Below are 22444 nucleotides of genomic sequence, written 5' to 3'. Positions count from 1 at the left end.
CTGAAGAAAAATGAATGATTAAATTAAAGCTCATAACATTTTTTATGCTGCTGTCTGTTGTTAAGGTAATCAAAACAACAGCAAAAAAGGATCCAAGCTATTGATTAGGGCTGCATGATTAATCAAAAAAAGATTGTGATCTCGATTCGTCCCTCCACACGATCTTAATCCAGCATCTCTACGATTCAGCCAATTATATTTTCAAGTTCAGAAGAATAAAAGTCTTCACATTGTTATATATACATTGCTCATCAACATGGACACCTACAAATGATGTTTAAAAGTGTCATACACTGTATTTATAAGGTATAATTCATCCAAAAATGTCATTTTTTGTCTCAATGTAATGACGTATTCACGGCCGCAAAATTACATGTGAGCTGATGCACTGTTTGTTTACTACAGAGAACACCCATGTGCCCAACAATGATGTCTACTTTAATGAACAAAACCTGCAAAGGCTGTGAATAACAGGCAATAAGGTTGTAAATAATGTTCAGTTAGTTGCATTGAGTGATCTTTTGGTAGCCACGCAGGAAGTATGATTAGCATGCATGTTTTTTTTTCTTTTTCAGATTAACGGCAGCCATGACATGAACTGTACTCAGCAGTGAAAGTGAAACCGAAAGCATACACATCATTTAAATGATCATATCGCTTTTTAGAGTTATGATTACGACAAGCATTTGATATGTTTTTTTCTTTCATAGCGAACACTACGTGTTGTGCATAAAAAATAAAAGTTTACTGGGTCAGTATAACTACTCTAGCCTATTTAATGTTGAATATAATGCAAGTTGAAAAAAAATTAAGTGAAAAAAAATGGGCTTATAATGTTGTCAATGTCTAATGCAAGCATGTCTTTCATTCATTCATTTTCTTTTTGGCTTAGTCCCTTTATTAACCTGGGTCGCCACATCGGTATAAACCGCCGACCTATCTAGCATATGTTTTCACGTAGCGAATGCCCTTGCAGCTGCCACCCATCACTGGGAAAAAAGCATATGTCTTAAACATAATAAATCAACTTCAGAATTATAAATAGTTGCATTCTGATGTCATCACTGTACTGTGCATTAACCTATTTAAAATTTAAAGTCTGTTCAAGTCCACCATTCCAAGTCTATACAAAATTTAGCATTTTAAACAGTAGACCTACACATAGGCCTAATATTATTATTGTTGTTTTACCATATGTTTGAGAACAACAATAATAATAGCCTACTCAAATTAACTTTTATTTTACATCTACAGAATCATGAGAAAATCGTGATCTTAATTAAGCAAAAATAGTGACTCTTATTTTAGCTAGATTCATGCAGCCCTACTATTGATGCAAAACCATTTTAAATAAGTAGATGTACTAACAAAATTAATAACATGTTAATGATTAGAATATAACCAAATATTCTTCAAAAGCAATGCACCTTTCATTAAAAATAATTGACATAGAAATAATAAAACAGTAATAAAAAAGTACAAAATAAATTAACAAAAAACTCAGAAAGCTATTGAGTTAAATCCACAGAACAAACTGCAAATATACTCCATGCAAGTGTGATGAGCTACACCTGAATAACACCATCAACATTAAATTATTCATTCAGAAATACATTTTTTTTTAATTCCACTTAAAAAAAAAAGTTCTGCTCATTTCCTAAAAAATTAAAAGCTTCAGAGAACCAAAATGTTCCATTTAAAAAAACAACAACTAATCTGATGAGAAGTTCATAAAGGACTAGCATGCTTTGCATTTGATTGATTCTTTTCAAATCACACAAAACAACCACACAAAACCAAACTGAAAGTAACACAAGTACTACTGCAAAAAACAACAACAAATGACTCAAGTCAGATTCTTTCCTTTTCGTCATCTTAGCCATTCTTATCACCGACCTGAGAACAGCGGGTTAATTTAAACATCACAGAACATCCGACCAGACAGGATATTTAGGCTAACATTGCTTTCAAACCTACTGGCTTCAGCCTGACAACATGAGCTGCGGAAAACATTGAGTCCTGGGAAGTCCAGAACAGCAGCAATAACCTGACTCATCATTTATTACAGCTTAGTCTGCGTGCCATACCTTAAGGCTGCCCAATATAGCCACTATATAAGCAAAACAACACAAAAGCCAGGGGATTTTTAAGTGACCAATAATGAGTAAAGTGGTTTTCTTCACCCGCTCCAAAGGGAGACTTAACAAGGAAGCGTTAAAGTGTAAATCAGGGTTGTTTTTCCTGCACTGTGACTCATCAGAAAGTGTTTTTAGGAGCAGGAAGGCAGGAATTCATACCTATAGGGAACAGGAACATGTTTCGTAACAAAGATCACGGTTTCTATCACACGGAGATGAGTTCATGCTGAGATGACGTTTGGGGAGATGAGAATAAAGTGATGAGATACCATCAATCACCTGCTTCCTTATGAATATGCAGGAACAAAAAGTATCTATTTTTCCAGAAAAAGTTGCATATAACCAGGCAAATCTATGGATGATGGTTTCCCCCTGTATGAAAAAATCTTACAGATATGAATAAAACATTCGTTTTTCTTTCACATTTTTGAGAAAACAGCCAGTGTTGCCAGATATAGCTGACTTTTACCAGGCCAAAGCCGGTCCAAAACCCACCCAAAAGCACAATAAATGCCCAAAATATCAGATTAATATTTGCCTTAATTTTAATTTAATTCAATCAGATATTAGCCTTTAATGTTCAGATTTTTTTACCATACAGCAACCAACCAACAGTCACAGAACCTTAATAGTAAAATTACAACATAACTGGATCACATAACAACAGTGCATTTATTCTTCTGAAGATAACACCACCTATTAGCCTATATATTGTAGATGTATTTAATTAAAGATGATATTCAAATAGTTTATAAATCCTTTGCATTAAATATTCTGTGAAATTAAAAAAAGTATTTTAGATGTTAGTTCAGGGCTGAGCGATTAATCGGAAAGTAATAGAAACATTCAGAACCTTTAATCGATCTAACTTTTTCAGGTCAATTTTTTCAATTACTTGTCCTAGTTCTTCTTTTAAGGCAATGTAGGTTTTAATTTCAGTTGTTCAACGTTGATGTTCAATTAATAATCATATACAGTAGATAGTGTGTGTTTCTTTCAATTATTTTAAAATGAAGTAATGCACCCTTCATTTAAAAATCTCTCACTTGTAATATGTGAGCATATTTTACTGTACAAAACTTGCCAGTGAACTAACATAAAATAATCGTTTATTAATCATAATTGAGTTCAAATGTTTAATTAATCGAGATTTAGATTTTAGGTCACATCGCCCAGCCCTATGTTAGTTTTAGTCTGTTCGTTTTAAAGGGGAGGTCCATAATGTAATTTTAAGGCTTGGTTGTGTTCATAAGATGCAAAACAATGTGTGCTCATGTTTCACTTGAAAGAAATCATCGTATTTTTTCATAAATCTCACTTTGATTATATACAGCTGCTCCGCTAACATGAAAACGAATGTCATTTCCTAGTTCCTCCGAAAAGCCCACCCTCAAAGTGACTCTGATTGGTCATCTATCATAATGTGCTGTGATTCGTGGATCGACTCCACGTCACGCCCGTACAAGCATGCGCTTTTGTGCTGTGTAAACAGTCAGTCAACCTCGTGCCTGCTCTCTAAAATAAAATCTGACTAGTGTCTGTAACGAGAGAAAATGGGATGCGGCTCCTTAAAGAGAGATCGCCATTGTGTGTGTGTGTGTGTGTGTGTGTCAACAGTCTGTAGACGCGTGTAACACGAGAAGCGCATGTGCGCAGGACCGATGTTTATTTTTATTTTTCTCTGATGCTTTGATTAAGTTATTATTCTGTAATATACAGTGACAGTGTTGACAGGAGAATAAAGCACAAGATGTGGGATGCGACCTGTGTGAGCCTTGATTGATTTTTCTGTTGCTACACGAGTTAGGCGAGCTCTCCTGTATTTTTTAACGACGTCTTTCACATAAATCCGGAATATGCATGTGTAAGTAATATAAATCATTCACATGTCTTTTGCGAGTTCATTATCTGAAATGTAGAACGCAGGAAAAGCTGCCTATAGAGAAACACTGCACAGTCGCACACGCATAGAGAGACGCTGCACGTGCTGGTGAAGAGAGAGTGTGTGTGTGTGTTTACAGCGGTTTGACTGATGAATATGAATTTGTAGCTAAATCGTTAGCGGTGCCAAACAGCATTTCCCGTTGTTTACATCTTTGCTACAGCATATCGTTAACGCTAGACACTGTACATGCCATGATCAATTTTAACAAATAAAACACTTGCTGCTTGTTGGAGCTGCTCCTTTGAGGAGATTTTAATCGAATCCAGCACTGAACTGGGAGAGATTCTGGAAGCTGTGTTTTGTCAAATCATGCTTACTATGTATTTTATAATGCTCTAGAACATAATCAATATTGAACTGTAAGCACTTCTGTCTTTGTGTCGTGTCATTTGGAAGCCCAAATACAGAAACAGAAGAAGCTCTGTGGAAATAGCAGCGTTTGGACAGCATTTTAGCTCTCTCTGCTGTAACATTACAGCGCCTCTGGCCACGGCCCTTAGCTGAGCAGTGTATGTGCGCGGTAAACGTACATTTGTGATCTCACAGGCGTATTCAGTCCAGAAGTATTTTTTGTAGTCCCCAAAATTCGTTCATTAGAGGCTTTGCTAAGCTAACTCTGTAAAAACCAAGTCTCCCTTTACATTGAACTTTAAGCATTTTACATTCAGAGATGCTGTTTATGTTCACACAGCTACATTACACATCTACTAAAGTTTCAAATATGATATCGTAGTGGGCCACCCCTTTAAAGTTGTCAATTAGCTGGTGCGCTCCAATGTGTCTCTAGTAAATCCGGTGAGCCTACAAATAATTCGTTTAGCAACTCATGAAACGATGACTTGTTTGACACAACAGAAGCAGGACACATGAGTTCAGCTTCCACAGCAGCTCCATGAATTCCTAGTATGGATTCAGGTAGAAGCAAAATAGCGTCAATGCATAAATACGTCCTATTTGATGTTTTACATTCTTTTCAACAAAATTAGGTGCTGCTTATCAATCAGGCAACGCTTAATGTTCGTTATTGCTGTCAGTTGAGGGAAAAATGATTGATAAAAGTTTTAAGATAAAACGCTATGAGTTTAACTGCAGACGCTGCGTGAAGAGCATGAATGCAAAGGAGAGTCAGATTTTGATACAACTTTCTTTCACCTGCTCGCGGGTAGGCTAATGCAGTTTGCACTACGCACTGGTCACTACTAACTAAATGGTGTAAGAGCACACGGTTAAGTTTTGTTAAAGAAATTGGATTTAAATTTATGTTTCAAAACCTCCCAAATTTTGTCAACCCATCTAAACCATTATTTTACCCACACAATCAAATTTAAAACGACCCAACTAGGTGGGTAACCACAGAATATGGCAACACAGAAAGTGAAAATAGCCTTTAAAAATATTTGTTGTATTTTTTTTTTTATACACTACATTTTTTTACACTACTAAAAAAGTATGTGCGACAAAAAAAAACAAGTGTATTTGCACAAAAAGTAAGAAAGTAATACTTATTTCATGTAAAATTATATGTGTGTGTTTGTGTGTGTGTGTGTGTGTATATATATATATATATATATATATATATATATATATATATATATATATATATATATATATATATATATATATATATATAAGGGCTGTGCGATTAAACGAAATCGAATCGCAATTTAAAATTGCTGTCAAAAAAATTGCAATTAGAAATTTGCCCCAAATCGCACAGCCCTTATAATATATATATATATATATATATATATATATATATATATATATATATATATATATATATATATATATATATATATATACACACACATACATACACATATATACATACACACACATACATAAATAAACATTTTCTTACGTACCTAGGTGCATGTATATTTTTGACATGCTGTTTTCTTGAGCAGCCATCCATGTGACTAAGGTACTTCCTTTTGTGTCAGCCATCAAAAGCACCGTTTTACCCTGGCACGCCCACTCATTTTCTTTCGGTTACAAATGCATTTGTACCAGGATTTCCCAGTAACTATAATTAAGTTTGGTGGGCGAGAAACAAAAGGGGAACCTCTGTAGCGTAGGATTACTAAACGTGGATGTTGATTTATTTATAAAATGTTTTATTATGTAGACGTACACATTTTTATATAAATAGTGCTTTGTAAATTTGTTCTGTTAAATGTATATTTATACATAAATGCAAATATTCTATTTAGAAAAGTGTATCCATGCATATACACATACATACATACACAAATGAAACTAAATGTATATAGTATATAATTTATGTACATATCAATTAATAACATTATATATTATTATATTATAAATAAGGCTTATTTAGTTATAAAAGTGTAGAAAATTACATTCAAAAAGGTTTCATTTACAAAAATATAAACATGTTATACGTTACATATTTAAAATAAAAAATAAAAAACAATTCACATTTAAAAAAATTTCTACACTGAATCTTTTCTTAAATATTTATAAGTGTGCATATACAGAATTGAAACTATTATTATCTCCATAGAAGGAACTGATGCAGAAACTGCAATGTAATCATGACTCGAATACCTGCTTGTCAACTAGATGAGACAAACTTAAAAGGTGAATGTATTTAATAAGCATCAGAAGCTTATTAACATGTCTGACACTTATGTTATTCAAAAACAGGAATAAGTTCAGATGCCAGTGCAGTCATGGAAAATAAATCACCTCAGTTCAAAGCTTGTTGAGACCAATGTCTTGTTCTTGTCAACTGGAAACCCCCTAGAGCAGGTTAACTAATCTTTAAAACAACTTAATTTAAAAGGAGTGTAATTAAACAACTGAAAGTGATTTAACATTATCTAAAACCACATCCTATTTGATTTCTGTTCTAAAAAAAGAAACAATAAGCGCGTGTGATCACCACATTCCAGTGTGATTTCGCTGCCAAATTAAATTAGTGAAATAAATTCTAAATAATAAAGACTAAAAATAAATAAAGACTTCTTGAGAAAACGTGATTTGTGTGTAATATTTTGCACAACACCTAAGCCTTCAGGACAGGAAAGAGAGACAAAGCCTTTTGACTAAAACTGGGTATATCTCAAATATAACAAAATCCTCACTTAAAACCTAAATATACACACATTATTTTATACTAGTTCATTGTTTTAGCAAAATGACACTCGGTTATACCGAAAAATTACTTATATTGAACCCATAGTTTGTCAATATGTTATGCTAACATTAGTCAGCTAGCAGGTTAACTAAATGCCATTTCCAATACAAAAATGACCGAAACAATCACATTTACAATACATACCCATCAGCGTGAGATGTTTTCTACGCTTAAATACTGTTGTTTTAAATTTAGGAATGATATAAATGCTCATTTTTGGACCGTTTGAACCGATATGAAATTTGAATATTAAACAGCTAGGTTAGCCGGTGTGCTAACAAAACAAAGCTCGTAGCGTTCGGCTTATTTGTGAAGTTAAAACGATTGTATCGTGAATTCCTTGGCGTTTGTGACAATATTTATTCAAACAAATCCTTTTAAATGAATACACATATAAGACTAACCGAAAATAAAGTATATTTGTATAGAATAATGCGCTCGTGAGAGTTAGCATTTATGCTACGCCGGTTGGTGCATCTTAGGTAACGCTCACAAAGCTCATTTGTTATAGTTTACGTACTTTAGTCGCGTTTTTACTGATAATTACTGCAGAAATGTCAGTTTTCGTGTTTTAAAAGTGATTCAAGCTATTCAGTGACATTCCTAAGCTAAGGATCATTCACATTGTTCATCATTTATAAAATATATATATATACATAAACAGACCCCAGCGGGACAAAAACCGTACATGCTGTACGCAGTAAATGGTGTACTCACATTATTTGGTTCAGCTCAATCTTCACAGAAGAAGGGCGAGTATCGCCTGCTGCTGTAACGAAAGTTTCTTTGGACTGACTGACTTCAGTCTCAGAGCTCGAGTGAAAGAGTCCACTATTGCGCAACCGGAGATCATCCACAGATCATGATCGTGTCCTGAATAGATTTACGAGTCTCGAAACCTAGCTAGACAGCACTGGAGAGGTCTAAATGATATTGTAACTGAACAACGGCAAACAAGCCTAATAGGTTTTGAAACGCGATTTGTCTTTAATTCGCATTTTTAAATATTTAGTAAAAACTTTGGAGAAGGAAAGGTGTTGTCTCAACATTTTATCTACATTATATATATATATATATATATATATATATATATATATATATATATATATATATATATATATATATATATATAACAAAATAGTACTAGTGGATGCAAAAGTGACCACCACAAGAACATTTGCCATTGTGGTTGCTAAGCCACTCCATGCGGTGTTTAGTGCATTGGCATGCGGTTTCTAGGTGGTAAACCTATAGCTTACATCAATTATGATTCCTTGATACCTTTTACGTAAATGTATGAAGCTTTGTCACAAGGCGTGTTTGCCAAGTGACATATTTACCTGCTAATTATAGCTGACATATCTGAGATGTTTCAAGATTGTGAAGGACAGAAGGGGGAAACTCACAAAAAGTTATATAAAAGAATATGTAATTTATTTATAAGACACCTACATGTACATAAAGTCATAAAAAACGTAGAAATGTTTGCACCAACTTCACAAACATTAAGTAATGCCAAAACACAAGTGTTTAAATATAGTACAAAACCACAATACTGCCTTAAGTGAATCACTTCATACAAGGCACTTAGTTATTGACACATAAGGAGTCATCAGGTGAAGAAAAATATTTCCACATGAAAGGAAACAGCACCTGTTAAAGGGATAGTTCACACAATTTAAATAGTTTTTAAACCTTTGAGTTTTTTTTCTTTTGTGGAGCACAAAATATAAAAAACGAACGAAAGATGATTTTGAAGAAAAAAGAAAAACCTTGAAAACCTGTAAACATTGACTTCCATAGTATTTGTTTTTCCTACTATGGAAGTCAATGATTACCGGTCTTCAGATTTCTTCCAAATATCCTCTTTTGTGTTCAAGAGAATAAAGAAACTCATAAAAAATTTAAAAACTTTGAAAGAGAATAAAAAGTGAGTAAATTTTCACTTGTGGGCAAACTATCCCTTTAAGGTGCCTTTGGGTTTGACAAAACAAGACAAAGTTAAAGACATTAAAACATACGTAAAAGCTTTAAATGAAAAGCGCAATTAAAAAATAAAATAAAATCATGGTATACCATGTAAACAAACATTTGAGGAATGCATTAATCCCTCAAATCCCTGATGCACAGAAACGACCCGATAAGGAAAACACCCATGATGCATTTTAAAAGAGCTTGGGGAGCTGCCGTAACCTACTCAGATCCAGGAAATTTCCCACCGACCCCTGAGGCTCCACGACTTCTTGTGTCCTCTGGTTTTCAGTAAGCAAGGACCTGCGTTGAATCAGACCTCTATTTGTGGCATTCTCCTTCTCTGGGTTTGTCCCACCACGCAAAAGCAGCTGCATTTTAGGCCTCAAGTCTTGCATTAACTGCTCTTGAGAGTCAATAGATGTACGGAGATTGACGACTGGCTTGTTTGTTATGTTTTTTAGAACGGCTGTGTTTTGTTCTTCACGTTCTTGCCTAAGGCTGATTGTTTTAGATGTTTCATGTTGTACTGAACACCCAAGAGCAGAGTCTACAAGGATGTGGTCCTCCTGCTCTTCCTCACTGCTGGTTTCTCCTTCAATCAGTCCATATTTCTTCATGTATTTACAGGTAGCTAAGGACATATTGCTGGGGGACAGGATACTGAGTCCAACATTGCTCTTTTCCACTGCTGGTCTTCTCAGGAGAATTGCACTGGGGTCTGGATGTGGGCTAGAGGACTGACTGCCCATTGAGAGTCTTGAAAGTTGTGAGTCGCTTAGGTACTTCAGTGCAATGGCATTGGCCTCAAGACTAAGGTCTACACTGCCACTTGGCCCCCAAATGCTGGCACCCACTGGTTCGGAAAGAGCTAGTCTTGGAATCACTGCTTCAGGGTTTATGCAGGCAAGGGTACTGAAGGGGAAAAAAATGCATTAGAAACAAAGCCCTTTGTTTATTCATTCAAAAATTATTTTTTTAATTACTCACTCCCATGTCGTTAAAACCCCTGAGACCTTCATTCATATTCAGAACACAAAGAGCTCAATCATCCTCCATATACAACAAGGTTCCAGACTCATTCGATGTCCAGAAAAAAAACAAACAAAACAAAACAGACCAGATTCTTTCAGTGGTTTGATAGTACACTGCCTGACAAAAGTCTTGTCGCCTATCCAAGTTTTAGGAACAACAAATAATAACTTGACTTCTAGTTGACCATTTTGTTTAACAAGTGGCTTATATGAAAGGCAAAGGTCATTACCAAAATAATGCCTTGATTTTTAATTATTTAATTATAACAGTTAGGTCTGACTTTGCTTAGACAAAAGTCTTGTCACTTAACAGAAATAATGTCTAGTACAGAATATAAAGTCATGGTGCAGTAGATAAAGAATTAATATTGTGTATGACTCCCATGAGCTTGGAGGACTGCATCCATACATCTCTGCAATCACTCAAATAACTTAAAGTAATCTGGAACGACAAAGAAAGTGTTCTTGCAGGACTCCAAGAGTTTATCAAGATTCTTTGAATTCATCTTCAATGCCTCCTCCATCTTACAGACATGCTTAATGATATTCATACTTCTGGTGACTGGGCTGGCCAATCCTAGACACCATGACCTTCTTTGCTTTCAGAAACTTTCATGTGAAGGATGAGGTATGAGAAGCGCTATCCTGCTGAAGAATTTGCCCTCTCCTGTGGTTTGTAATGTAATGGGCAGCACAAATGTCTTGATACCTCAGGCTGATGATGTTGCCATCCACTCTGCAGATCTCTCGCATGCCCCCATACTGATTGTAACCCCAAACCATGATTTTTCCTTCACCAAACTAATTTCTAGGAGTATCTTGGGTCCATGCGGGTTCCAAAAGGTCTGCTGCAACATTTGTGATGATTAGGATGCATTTCAACAGATGATTCATCAGAAAAATTTACCTTCTGCCACTTTTCCGAATGATCAACTAGAAGTTGTTAAATTATTATTTGTTGCTCTTACAACTAGGATCGACGACAAGACTTTTGTCAGATAGTGTATATATTATGGAGCTACGAGAACATTTTGTTGCGCAACAGTTTCTCCTCAGTGTCAGTATATTGTGCATATTCATGAGCACTGTGCACTGATGTATACCCCAGATGTCTGCACAGAACTTCCTCAGTTTGAAGCAAAGCACAGGCACATTCAAGACTATATGTCAAAGGGTAAACCAAGCATGGCACATGAATGTACACCCTATACTGACACTGAGAAGAAACTGTTGTTACGTTTGTGGACACAAAAGTATTCTCATAGCCTGACAATGTTCAGATTGAACCCTTAAAGACATGAGGTATGTATAATGTTTTCTGCCATTTTTTCAGGAACCTTGCTGTCTATAAAGGTTGAGAGAGCTCTCAAATTTCATCTAAATTATCTTAATTTGTGTTCCACAAGGTCTCAGGGGTTTGGAATGCCATTAGCTAGTAATTAATACAGGGTATATGCAGGAATCCTAAAGGTAATTTCAATACCTTTTTAAGACTTTTTAAAGACCTCAGAATATTTTAAGACCTCTTTACCACTTCTAAGTTCTAATCAGTATCAAACCTTTAACTTAAACAGTTGTTGATAAACAGTTGTAATTAAATAAATCAATGGAGCACAACCCTGCAAACTGAAGTCAGATAACCTCGAAAGAAACAAAGCTTGACAGAATAAATTACGTGGTTGTTTTCAGCGACAGACTTCAGCCACTGTTTAAACTGTACGCAAGCTTACATTTCCCTATTTGACTTCTGTTTCGCTCTATGGTTTAGCTACATGTGGAGCGTGTCACATCACCTTCTCGCGTTTGTTGCAAATTATGTGACATCACCCGGACGGAGGAGCTTGACCGGACATGCCCTGGCCTGAACCAAATCGCATGGATCGAGCACGCTGTTGTTAATATTAGAAGGAAAATAAATAGATTTTTGCTTTTTTGGAGTCAAACACTTTGAACGCTTGAACAAAATTTAAGACCTTGTAAAAACGCGATTAAGACTTTTTAATAACTTTTAAGGGTCTTAAACTTCTCGTAATTGATTTATCAACTTATAATACTATTTAAGAACCCGTGGACACCTGGTAATAACATAATTTTCATTTTTGCAGGAAATGACCCTTTAAAATGCACTGATAAAGAAATACAACGAGTGTGTCTTTACCTAGCACTCTCCACAGTAGCACGTGTTGTTTTTTCCTGGGAAGCGTCCAAGTCTATGTTCACCCCAAACTGTTGGAGTTGTTTTAACGTTGCACTTAAGACACGGTCCTGATTTGGTGGACTAGATGCCTGCTTTGTTTTTTGAGACTGGGGAATGGAAGAAGTTGTCTGTGGTTTCCTCGTTTGATGGCCAACAGGGGACAGACTTTGTCTTTTCGGGACACTCTGTTGGTCTTGCTCTACCTTTTCTTCCACAATTACAGAGTCTTGCAGACGGCTTTGCACCTGACCCTGAAGCAGGAATTAAATTGTTAAGTTGGTTTTAACATACTTGTATTTTACAACAAAAAATATAGTAGATGGGCCATACCAACAGCTCGTGGTAAAATCTTGGGTTGTCAATTTCTCTGTTTTCAGACAGATCTTTGCTTTGTGACTGAGAGTGATAATACATGCTTGCACTCTCTCCCAACACCGGACTCTGAAACACTTGGACTCCAAAACCAGACGACGTGCTGCCAAGACAAATAAAAATTACAATATAGGCCAAACAATGACTAATAAACAAAAGCAAATACTACACCATTTGCCAAATCAGGTATGGTGGACTTAAAAATGTGGTTTAAGACAGCCAAGTACAATACTAATCCTGGAAGGTAAATGTACTGCAGATTGTAGCTCCGACACAACTTGCACACAAGTTTCAAGTGAGTCTTAAGACCTTGATTAGATGGTTCAAAAAGTGTTTAATTGGGGATTAAGATAAAACCACTTGAAAGCACTGGCTTTCCAGGAAAAGAAATGGTTTTCTCTTGGCTTATGAAAAAACAAAGCTTATTACTTGTGTTGTGGAGATGTTGGATGCTGAGGAGATCCTGGACTGTTCTCTTCTGAGTAATGACATACACTTTCAGATCTGACTCTGGAAGTGACTGTGCTGTCATTTTGACACCCAGACTTTGGCTCAGTCTCAGTTTGCCATTCCAGACTTGAGGCCTCATGTATGGATATTTCTTGAGGAGTGCTCCAAAACAAACTAGCCCCTAAATATTAAACAGGGACAAGAATGTCATATTGAAAAGAATGCAAGATGATAAAGAATTCAACAATATGATATCTCCAATCCAAGTACCTGTTCCTACAGCTATACTGACACTTGTGCGTTTAGGTGGAGATGCTGGCACCTGACTGGGTCTTTGCAGCTGAGCATCATGCTCACGTGATACCCGAGGAGCCTTGCTTTGAGACTCAAGGAGTTTTTGAATCTGTTGAGCAAAGTTTATTAACAACAGGAGATGGTGAATCAATCATAGCCTATTAATTACCATTTCTAATACACACCTGGAGTTGAAGTAGTTTTAGCTGGCGCTCTTGATCTATGAGCATCCTGTAGGCATCAGCAGGAAGGAGACCCATAGGGGTGTCTAAGCAGGGTACTTTGCTACCCTGGGCTTGGCAGCACTGAGCTTGACAGGAAGGGGTTTGCTCAACCAAACCTTTATTGGAGATTATTGTGGGGACACATGAACCAGATGATGGAGAGTAGTGAGTTGGAATAGTGGGATGGCAAACAGGACTTTTGGTTGGAGACACACGACATCCCAAAGACTGTCGAGATGGTGAGAGGCAGTGATCCCCAGGTGGGACAGTCTCAGGGCTGCAATGAAATGCACAAGGATTGTAAACAGTGGGATACCCTGGTGTCCCTTGCCAGGTGTTGTTTTGAAATAAGGGAGCAAGGCTGGGATGGTTGGTGCAGCAGTTGCAAGGATTGACAGTTGGGGTGCTATGGAAGATTCTCTGTTGGGATGGATGAGGGACAGGGGTCTGGCTAGGCACTGATGAACTCTTTTTGGGACTGCAGTGACCTGATGTTAGAGGTCCGGAATAAATCAGCTGGGGTTTGTTTGGGAAACCCTGAGATAAACGCTGCCTTTGTTGATGAAAAGAGCTATTGGGTGAAGCATTCTTTGTTGAGGAAGAGGATGAAGATGATACTGATGATGCTGAAGAGCCTTCTCTTGATCTTCTCATTGAGGTCAGGGATTTTTGACTAGCACTGTGTTGTGGTGTTTGTTGTGATGGATTAGGATGTAACTTGTTCTTTGGCTGAGAAAGAATGGGAGTTAGTGGTCTTCGGATTGAAGGGGGTCCAGGAACACTTCCCTGTTCTGGAGGTCTCAGTACAGAGAGACCCTGGTGGGCAGGGCTACTGTTTCTCCTATGAACATTTGATTGGTTATGAGGAAGGAGAGTTGAGCCTTGAGTATTAACAACACTCCCATCCAAAAAGCTGCCATCTAAAACCATGGAGAGCTCTGGTACTGAAGGATGAACACGTTTAGTCTGCTGACTAACAGGATGAGGGTTTGGAGATGGTCGAGGAGAGAGGTCTTCATCTTCTACACCTGAGTCATGATCACTGATAGACAGCTTATTCTGAGCAGTAGCAGATGCTACTGCATGAGTCATCCTGAAAGAATAAAGCATAAAGTTATTTTTCAACATGCATTTGGTTATATTGTATTCTGTCAGATACACTGAACAGCCAAATGTAAATGTCAACACATTTAGAGAAATATAAAGACAGTACCCTGTTAACACAGACTGTGAGAGCACTTCCTCAAACAACACAGTTTCCTGATTTTGATTCTCAGAGCTGAGCTCAAATTGTAAAGGTCGTCCTTCTGAAGGCTCAACATTCTGTATTGGAAAAAAAAACATCACTACATGTTAACAAATAAACCAACACAAACACTCATATGTACAGTACAATAACTAAACCAAAAATAACCAAAAATCTTCAGATCAATTAGGGAGAGAAAAAACAAAACAAAAAAAACACACTTTGCTTTAAAAATAATGTCTAAAAATCTGGTTTAACACAAAAGAAGAATTATTTTACAAAAAACAAATCACATTGGCAGTCAAGTTGTATAAGGAGAGGACGATAGTCTTGACAAATTAGCATTTGATAAACTGACAACGAAGGCCTAGACAGACTGACCTTATAAAGTGTGATTGACTCTCTGCTTGTGAGCAGCTGAAAGCCCAGTTGCTGCTGGCCAGTGCTTGGCTTACACTGGTAAAACTCCGGATCTCGATGAGTCAGGGAATACAGGACCACCAGGAAAGTGCCTTCCTCTGACAAAACTCTGGAAAACCCCAGTTATCAGATACAAACGTCACCAAGAGTTAAAAAATAAAATGTTTCAGATTCAACAAAACTTCTAGCAACACAAGGAAGAGATATAATTTACTTAAACATAAATGTGTTAAAATAATTTAAGCAATAATAAAATTGCTTTTCAACAACTTTTAATAAAAAATATAATAGAAAGATTTTTTATAGATTTCACTCTCAAAGTGCTGGTAGCAGATGGATGGGCCACTCACTTGTCTTGGAGGGAGGAGCTGTGCAGGTACCTCAAACACCACGCCCACACCAGGGGATTATGGATGTGTGTAACCCCACTCAACCATCTGTCCACATGAGAACAACTGTTACACACTTTCTCTGAACATCTTGCAGGACTCCAAACGCATAATTTACAGAGCTGAATTGTAAATCTTTCCAACTGGTTAAAAACAGATCAAAGCAGCAAGAAAGTGACTGTTTCTAAACAATAAAAGTTCTTACATTCCAACTAGAGGGAGAGTGTAAGCCTTGGGATCAGATTCAAGTATGAGGAGAAGCTTCCTGGTCTGATCCATGGTGAGAAACCTGAGCCAGAACAGCACATTTTAAAACACAAAGACTAAATGTGGTCATCCATTCAAACAGAAGTGCTTCCTTACCCACGTTTCCTGTTGTTTTGGGTCACACCTGAAAGGCTACTGAGGTTCCTGGCCAGTGCAGTAGGGATGACGGGCACAGCCCTAATAGGGACAGCATCTAGCGTGCAAGCCAAAGTCACAGCAGCCCAGGACAGGTCAAAGGTAAGCCTGTCCATGTTCTCAGAACAGCTGAGTTGAGCACGCAAGGTGAGGAGTTTGGACAACTCCAGCAACTCTTTACTGCAGCAGAAATGTTGAAGCATCTACAAAGAGACCCGGAATGAACATTATGTAAAAGCCTAGCATACATACACACACACACATACATACATACATACATACAATTATTTATTTTTTTAATGTATACCATGCAATGTGAAAGTATTTGGCAATAGGGATGCACCGTCCCGATACTTGAATCGGATATCGGTTCGAAACTGCATATTTTTGCTGGATCGGGTAGATCGGGACCAAGCCAAATCCAATCATGCGTGTGTGCTATATTCTATGTAATAAGCCAACAAAAGCCATAAAGGTAGCCTAGTATAAAGCACTAGAAGGTTGTCATGTATGCCTCCTATATCCCAAATGTTCTGAAGCCATTCTATAGTTTAATGTGAAGCACAGATGAATATTCAAGTGCTTAAATTCCTGTTCATTTCAGCGCTTCCCGTCACTGTGCCTGTCAATCTTTCACCATTCATTCACAATTCAAACTGTGTCGCGTTCATGACAACACAAAAAAACCTCTCCTAGACTTTTTGTTCCTGTTAATTTAAATAATCAGTGGAGAAATGCATTTAGTTTAGCATTAAAAGGGTTCATTTTGACCTGCAGCAAGGAGTTCATTTCTGTGGGCTGCAATTTCTAAATCATGTTGCACTGTGTCTGTTAGATCAGCAGATCGCATTCGCAACACTGGAGTAGAGCGGGTTATTACCTGCTTTTTACACACAAAGTAGGCCTACCTGTACCTTTAAATTAGGAAAAGCTCAATAATACATTGGACAGATCCTCAACGCATTGATTCCTTCCCTTTGTGCTGCTCAGTGAAAATGTCCGCAGATATCGGAGGGCTGCGCTCTGTCTCAGTGATGCATCAAGCGCTTCATTCACGCACCGGCTGTGCAGACGCAACATGTGACGCTCTGCAAAATTATTCTCACAATGAGTTTCAGTTCTCTCATCCCTCCGACTGAGTTTATTATTCCGAATACTTTCAGTGCTGCAAATAATTTGTAAAGCCTGGCTCATTGTGGTCAAAGTAGTTGATTAAATTAATAAAAGTAAAACTGACGGGCACAATACAGACTGCCATTAACAGAAAAGGAAATGTTTATTTCAGACAGTTTAGTTTAGTCCGAGTGATACATCAGGCTTTGCTAAAAAGGCAGGTTATTTCACCAACAATTAGGGTCAATACTGGTGGCCTATTACAGATTTCATACAAAAATCTTAATTAAAGGAAACGCTGGACCACAACAGATCATATCAATGTCATAACAAATGCTCAAATAATGTAGCCTAGTTTCATGTTTTAGTTAGATTGTGTGTCTGTCATATACAGTAGGCCTACACCTTTTATCACCAGAACTAAAGAATATCAGAATTTTGGTATCACGATCAGATCCCAAAAAATGGTATTGGTGCATCCCTGTTTGGCAAGTTTGAGGAAAAATGTACTTTAACTTGAAAAACATGAACTTCTTTTTTTTTTTTTTTAAATGGTACAATGTTTTCCTATAAAATGTATCCTTAAGAATGTGTTTCAATTATCAAATACGTTTTATGATTTCAATTAACTTGACATGGTTAAATACTAAAATAAAATAAATAAAAAAAATACTGCCATTTTTTGTAAAATTTACTGCATTCATGGTGAATAAAAAAGAAAAATGATTGCCCTTATTTGTTTATAGTAATTTTTGTATTCTTTCTCTTAAATTTACTACAAGTATTTGTTTTTACCGTTTAATTTATATTCCTTTTGCAGTGTTTTTGTGTTATCTATTTGCACCCAGTGTCTGAGTCTTAAAAAAAGTCTTAAATTACTACAAACATTCAGTTTAAATTAGGCACTGTGGAAAGCACATTGGGAAACCGTGGCAGATGGAAGCGGTGCACACACTTCTAATCACCTGTCTCTAAGGAACTCAGTTTCACAATCAGGGCAGCTGTTACTGACAGGTTACAGGGTGATGTTGATAACTATTATGCCACAATAGATTGCCATAGCGACAAGAGGAACGTGCCCCAGCCGTTAGATCCTAAACATGTGCTGCCAGCAATTCTCAGATCAACTACCTTAAACGAGATGTTCAAATCCTCGCTCGAGTGTACAGTGCTGCCAATTGCACGCTGGGCTTCGAATACACATGGCACAAGGATGTCTCCAGGGAGCAGAGCGGTTGGTGTTTTTCCAAGACATCCCGTCTGCTCTCTACCCGGATCAAAACGATCCAGGGTTATCGTCACACCTTCCTCATCTGGAAAGAAGCAAAATCTTTTACAGTAAACTTAGCACACAGTACATTAAAATATAAAATGATAAGGATTACAGGATGTTTATATGTAGAACTTCTCAGAAAAATGCTATATACTCACCACTGTCTACTGCAAGTGTCCCAATCAGAAAACAGAAAAATCGAGGCTTGTTGGTCTGTCTAGCATGACGGTGAGCCAGACGCAATGCTTTTTCTACCAGTAAGAGTCTCGGATTTCTGAAAGACAAAATTGTAAAATTACGATCTCAAAAATATTTTTAGTAGGGCTGGGCGATTCATCGAAAAAGTAATTGAAAGCGACATTCAGAACCTATAATTGATCTAATTTTTCCAGGTCAATTTTTTCAGTTACTTTCCCTACCGTGTGTAGAGTCACGTGACCCTGCTCTGTTAAGACTGCGTCAAACGCACTGGTATGGCACAACCTTCGAGTCACATACCTGAGCTCCTCTCAAAATGCAACTAGACGTCACACGTTTGCATTACATTGATGATGATTGGAAGCTGTGCCAGATATGCCTTGAGACGACATTTTCTATTACAATAAAATTATTATTTACATTAAAATATTTGTGTACAGAAGATGCAATAAATGCACTGCTTAAAATAGTATTTACAAGATATACAAGAGTTATTATATTTAGAAGAGATACTGCTTATTTTCTACTTTTGAAAACAATTCATTTATGATTATCTAGAACCACTTGCACTGAAGACTCACATTTTATTAGTTCTTTTGTTGGGAATCTACCCCAGAACTTTTGCATTTCTAGTGCCATGGTATTGGAGCCAAATACTTGACAAAATCCTTGTGATTATGTACCAGTCTTATGAATTTTTGCAAAAAAGTTAAACTTTACTTTAGTGTTAAATTTTACAACAATCGCAACTAATGACTAGACCCACACGAAATCTGAATGCGCAGAAATCCGCAGATTTTTAATCCACCATTGAGTGTGTAAATGTACATTTATTCCATTTTTTTATTAATTTCAGTGATATTATTGACTAATAAGAAAGTGTTCATTTGATTTAAAGTAATGTGTTCTCTCTTTTAGTAGAGATATTATATGAGAGACTTTGTTTACCGAATAAGTGGATATAATTGGATTTGCATTGTAAACATAAAAAAAATAATAGCTTTTTAACTTTTATTTAATTTCATACATTACGTTTTAGTTAGGATACTCCAAAAATAATTCCACATAAATCCGCAGATTATTTAGAAAATTCTCTGCAAAAACAGCAAAAAATGTCCGCAGATTCCGTCTGGCCCTACTAATAACCCAGCATGATATTTGTTTCATTTTCAAGGATCATGTTAATGTTTTCATCTGTATGCAAGACATAAAAAAGAAAAATGATATAATAGTCATGATACAAATTCATGGAAAATGTATTTTTAATTAATAATTGGCTAAACAGAAACTAAATTTCTTTGCAACAGATACACACACATCACTCTATGATGCAATAAAGCTAAACATATATTCCTAGAACATGAATTCATCATAACTGTATAAACGTAATTATATGACAATAAATGTAACACTTTTTGTTAGGGTGTCTGTGTGTAAAAAAAAAAAAAAAAAGGGCTGCACAATATATTGTTTACAAAAGCATTATAATCAATCTAAATCATTTAAATAGATGAGGTGAATAGTTGATATTGCATTTATAATTACATTGTATTAAAATACGTACAAAAAAAACAACAACAGGAAAGCAAGAATTTCTCCAATATAGTGCAGCCCTAAAGCAAATGGTTCAACAAAACCATTTAAAGAAATATATTTGAAAGACTAACCTGTAATAAGAGAAATGCAGACTCACAACATCACCATTAGCAGATGGATCCCATAGAGACACTTTAGATTTTGGAAATGTCAATGGAGTGAGAACATTGTCTGATGACCTTTAAAAAATATGCAAAGTCATTACTTTTAATGAACTCACATAGTGACTTAGTTAGACAAAATGCATTTGAATTCGTTAACGTTACCTAATGTATTGAAGGCTTTCTGCTGCAATGCTGTTCTCCAAAATGTGGGCTGGCAACCCTTTAAAATCCACTTGTACACGGTTCATCCTGTTGAGAATACGACTATTTAATAAACTGAACGCGACTTGAATATATCCATAATAACCGTAAAACAATGCCTATTCAAAACATCTTAGATAAGTTATCCAAACGTAACTTTTTCAGAGGTAAGTTTGGCAGGTTCGGTGACTTAGCTTCCATGCTAACGTGTGTTACTACAAGAAACATTAAACCAATCACGCACATTTCAGATATGCTTATAAATACGTTAATGTAATGATGTGTAAACTCTTACCTGCAGGTTGTTTGGACGGTTTGCTCATGCCTTCGTCGTGTTTTAATCGAACCTCTTACGGGTGTGAGCGTGAATATGAACCACAAATATGTTAAAACTGTCCTCCCAGACTCTCGAGCGGTTTTAACCGCGCCAAGACGCGTCTAATGACTCCTGGGTTAATAATTTAACCCGTTTGGCGTGCCAGAAAACGGAGAAATACCGGTTGTTGTTAATAAACAATGAAATACAAGACGAGCGCATTCAACAAACGCAACAACTCGAAAATAAATTGTGGCGCTGTTTCCAGGTTCCAATGGCGGGGCGCTGCTGCTGGGCGGCTCAGCCAATAGAAATAGACTTGCGAGGGGCTCTCGACCAATCAGAATAAAGGAGCCGGTCGCTGCTTGCCCTCGGAGTGGTTTTGAATGGCTGGAATAGATAGCGTGAGAATATATATTTTTTATTTAACCATACTTTATAATAAAATGCATTTAATAAATATTCTACATTGATTCATTGACCAATACAAACTAATATTATTATTAATATTGTGTAAAATATAATATTAAATAAATAATAAACTATAACTTTTAAATAACAATGCATCATACAAATATTTTATGCATTCATTCATTCATTCATTCATTTTCTTTTCGGCTTAGTCCCTTTATTAATCTGGGGTTGCCACAGGGGAATGAACCGCCAACTTATCCAGCATATGTTTTACACAGCGGATGCCCTTCCAGCTGCAACCCATCTCTGGGAAACATCCACACACACTCATTCACACTCATACACTACGGACAATTTAGCCTACCCAACTCACCTGTACCACATGTCTTTGGACTGTGGGGGAAACCGGAGCACACGGAGGAAACCCACACGAACACGGGGAGAACATGCAAACTCCACACAGAAACGCCAACTGACCCAGTCGAGGCTTAAACCAGCGACCTTCTTGCTGTGAGGCGACAGCACTACCTACTGCGCCAGATATTACAGATGTTTTTTATTTTAATTTATTTTATTAATATTTTATTTTATGAAAATATTAATGAAGATCGACAGATATGTTATATAGTATAACAATAAAATACACAAAAATATAACATTTAAATCATTATGATTTGTTTAGTTATTTAGATTATTAAATCAATATCATAATCTCATGTACAATAAAATAATATGCAATACAACAAAATATATTTATAAAATAACAATAAAATGTTATTCTTTTTATCTTATTAATACATATAATGAACAGCATCAACAGATATGATTTATGGATTATATTTATTAAAAAACAATTCATAGTAACATGTTATTTATATTGAAACTGGTAAAGTAGATTTGTTTATATTTTAAATATTTTACTAAATTTAATGATCAACATTAATATAATATATAAGATTTAAATTTACAATAAAATACAATAGT

General features: G+C 36.3%; 2 protein-coding genes across 3 annotated transcripts in view; both read right to left on the bottom strand.

Annotated features, from left to right (window-relative positions):
• rc3h1a (ring finger and CCCH-type domains 1a) overlaps positions 1-8063 on the bottom strand; it is a 54974-nt gene extending 46911 nt beyond the window's left edge. For both annotated transcript variants that reach the window (XM_056447318.1, XM_056447319.1), the window contains exon 1: positions 7964-8063. The gene's annotated coding sequence lies outside the window, so the exon portion shown is untranslated. The remainder of the gene's footprint in view (positions 1-7963) is intronic.
• Positions 8064-8658: 595 nt separating this feature from the next.
• Positions 8659-21291, bottom strand: stil (STIL centriolar assembly protein). The gene is made up of 16 exons (XM_056448358.1): positions 21026-21291; positions 20692-20778; positions 20497-20604; positions 18790-18905; positions 18490-18671; positions 16207-16448; positions 16049-16132; positions 15805-15891; positions 15416-15563; positions 15002-15111; positions 13750-14881; positions 13541-13673; positions 13250-13451; positions 12779-12923; positions 12410-12699; positions 8659-10132 (listed from the first exon to the last, which is right to left on the bottom strand). Exons 2-16 carry the CDS (start codon positions 20775-20777, stop codon positions 9412-9414), a joined length of 3786 nt encoding a protein of 1261 aa, XP_056304333.1. The 5' UTR covers position 20778; positions 21026-21291; the 3' UTR covers positions 8659-9411.
• Between the last annotated feature and the right edge of the window lie 1153 nt (positions 21292-22444).

The sequence above is a fragment of the Danio aesculapii genome, chromosome 22, assembly GCF_903798145.1.
Source record: "Danio aesculapii chromosome 22, fDanAes4.1, whole genome shotgun sequence".
Taxonomy (NCBI): Eukaryota; Metazoa; Chordata; class Actinopteri; order Cypriniformes; family Danionidae; genus Danio; species Danio aesculapii.
This window is presented reverse-complemented; position numbering and strand designations above follow the sequence as displayed.

Excerpts from the sequence above, each read along its gene's own strand:
- stil (XM_056448358.1), bottom strand. The coding sequence starts at position 20,777 with ATGAACCGTGTACAAGTGGATTTTAAAGGGTTGCCAGCCCACATTTTG. Across the intron at positions 20,605-20,691 it reads GAAAGCCTTCAATACATTAG|GTCATCAGACAATGTTCTCA; the intron begins GTAACGTTAACG and ends TATTTTTTAAAG. Across the intron at positions 13,674-13,749 it reads TAAAACTACTTCAACTCCAG|ATTCAAAAACTCCTTGAGTC; the intron begins GTGTGTATTAGA and ends TTTGCTCAACAG.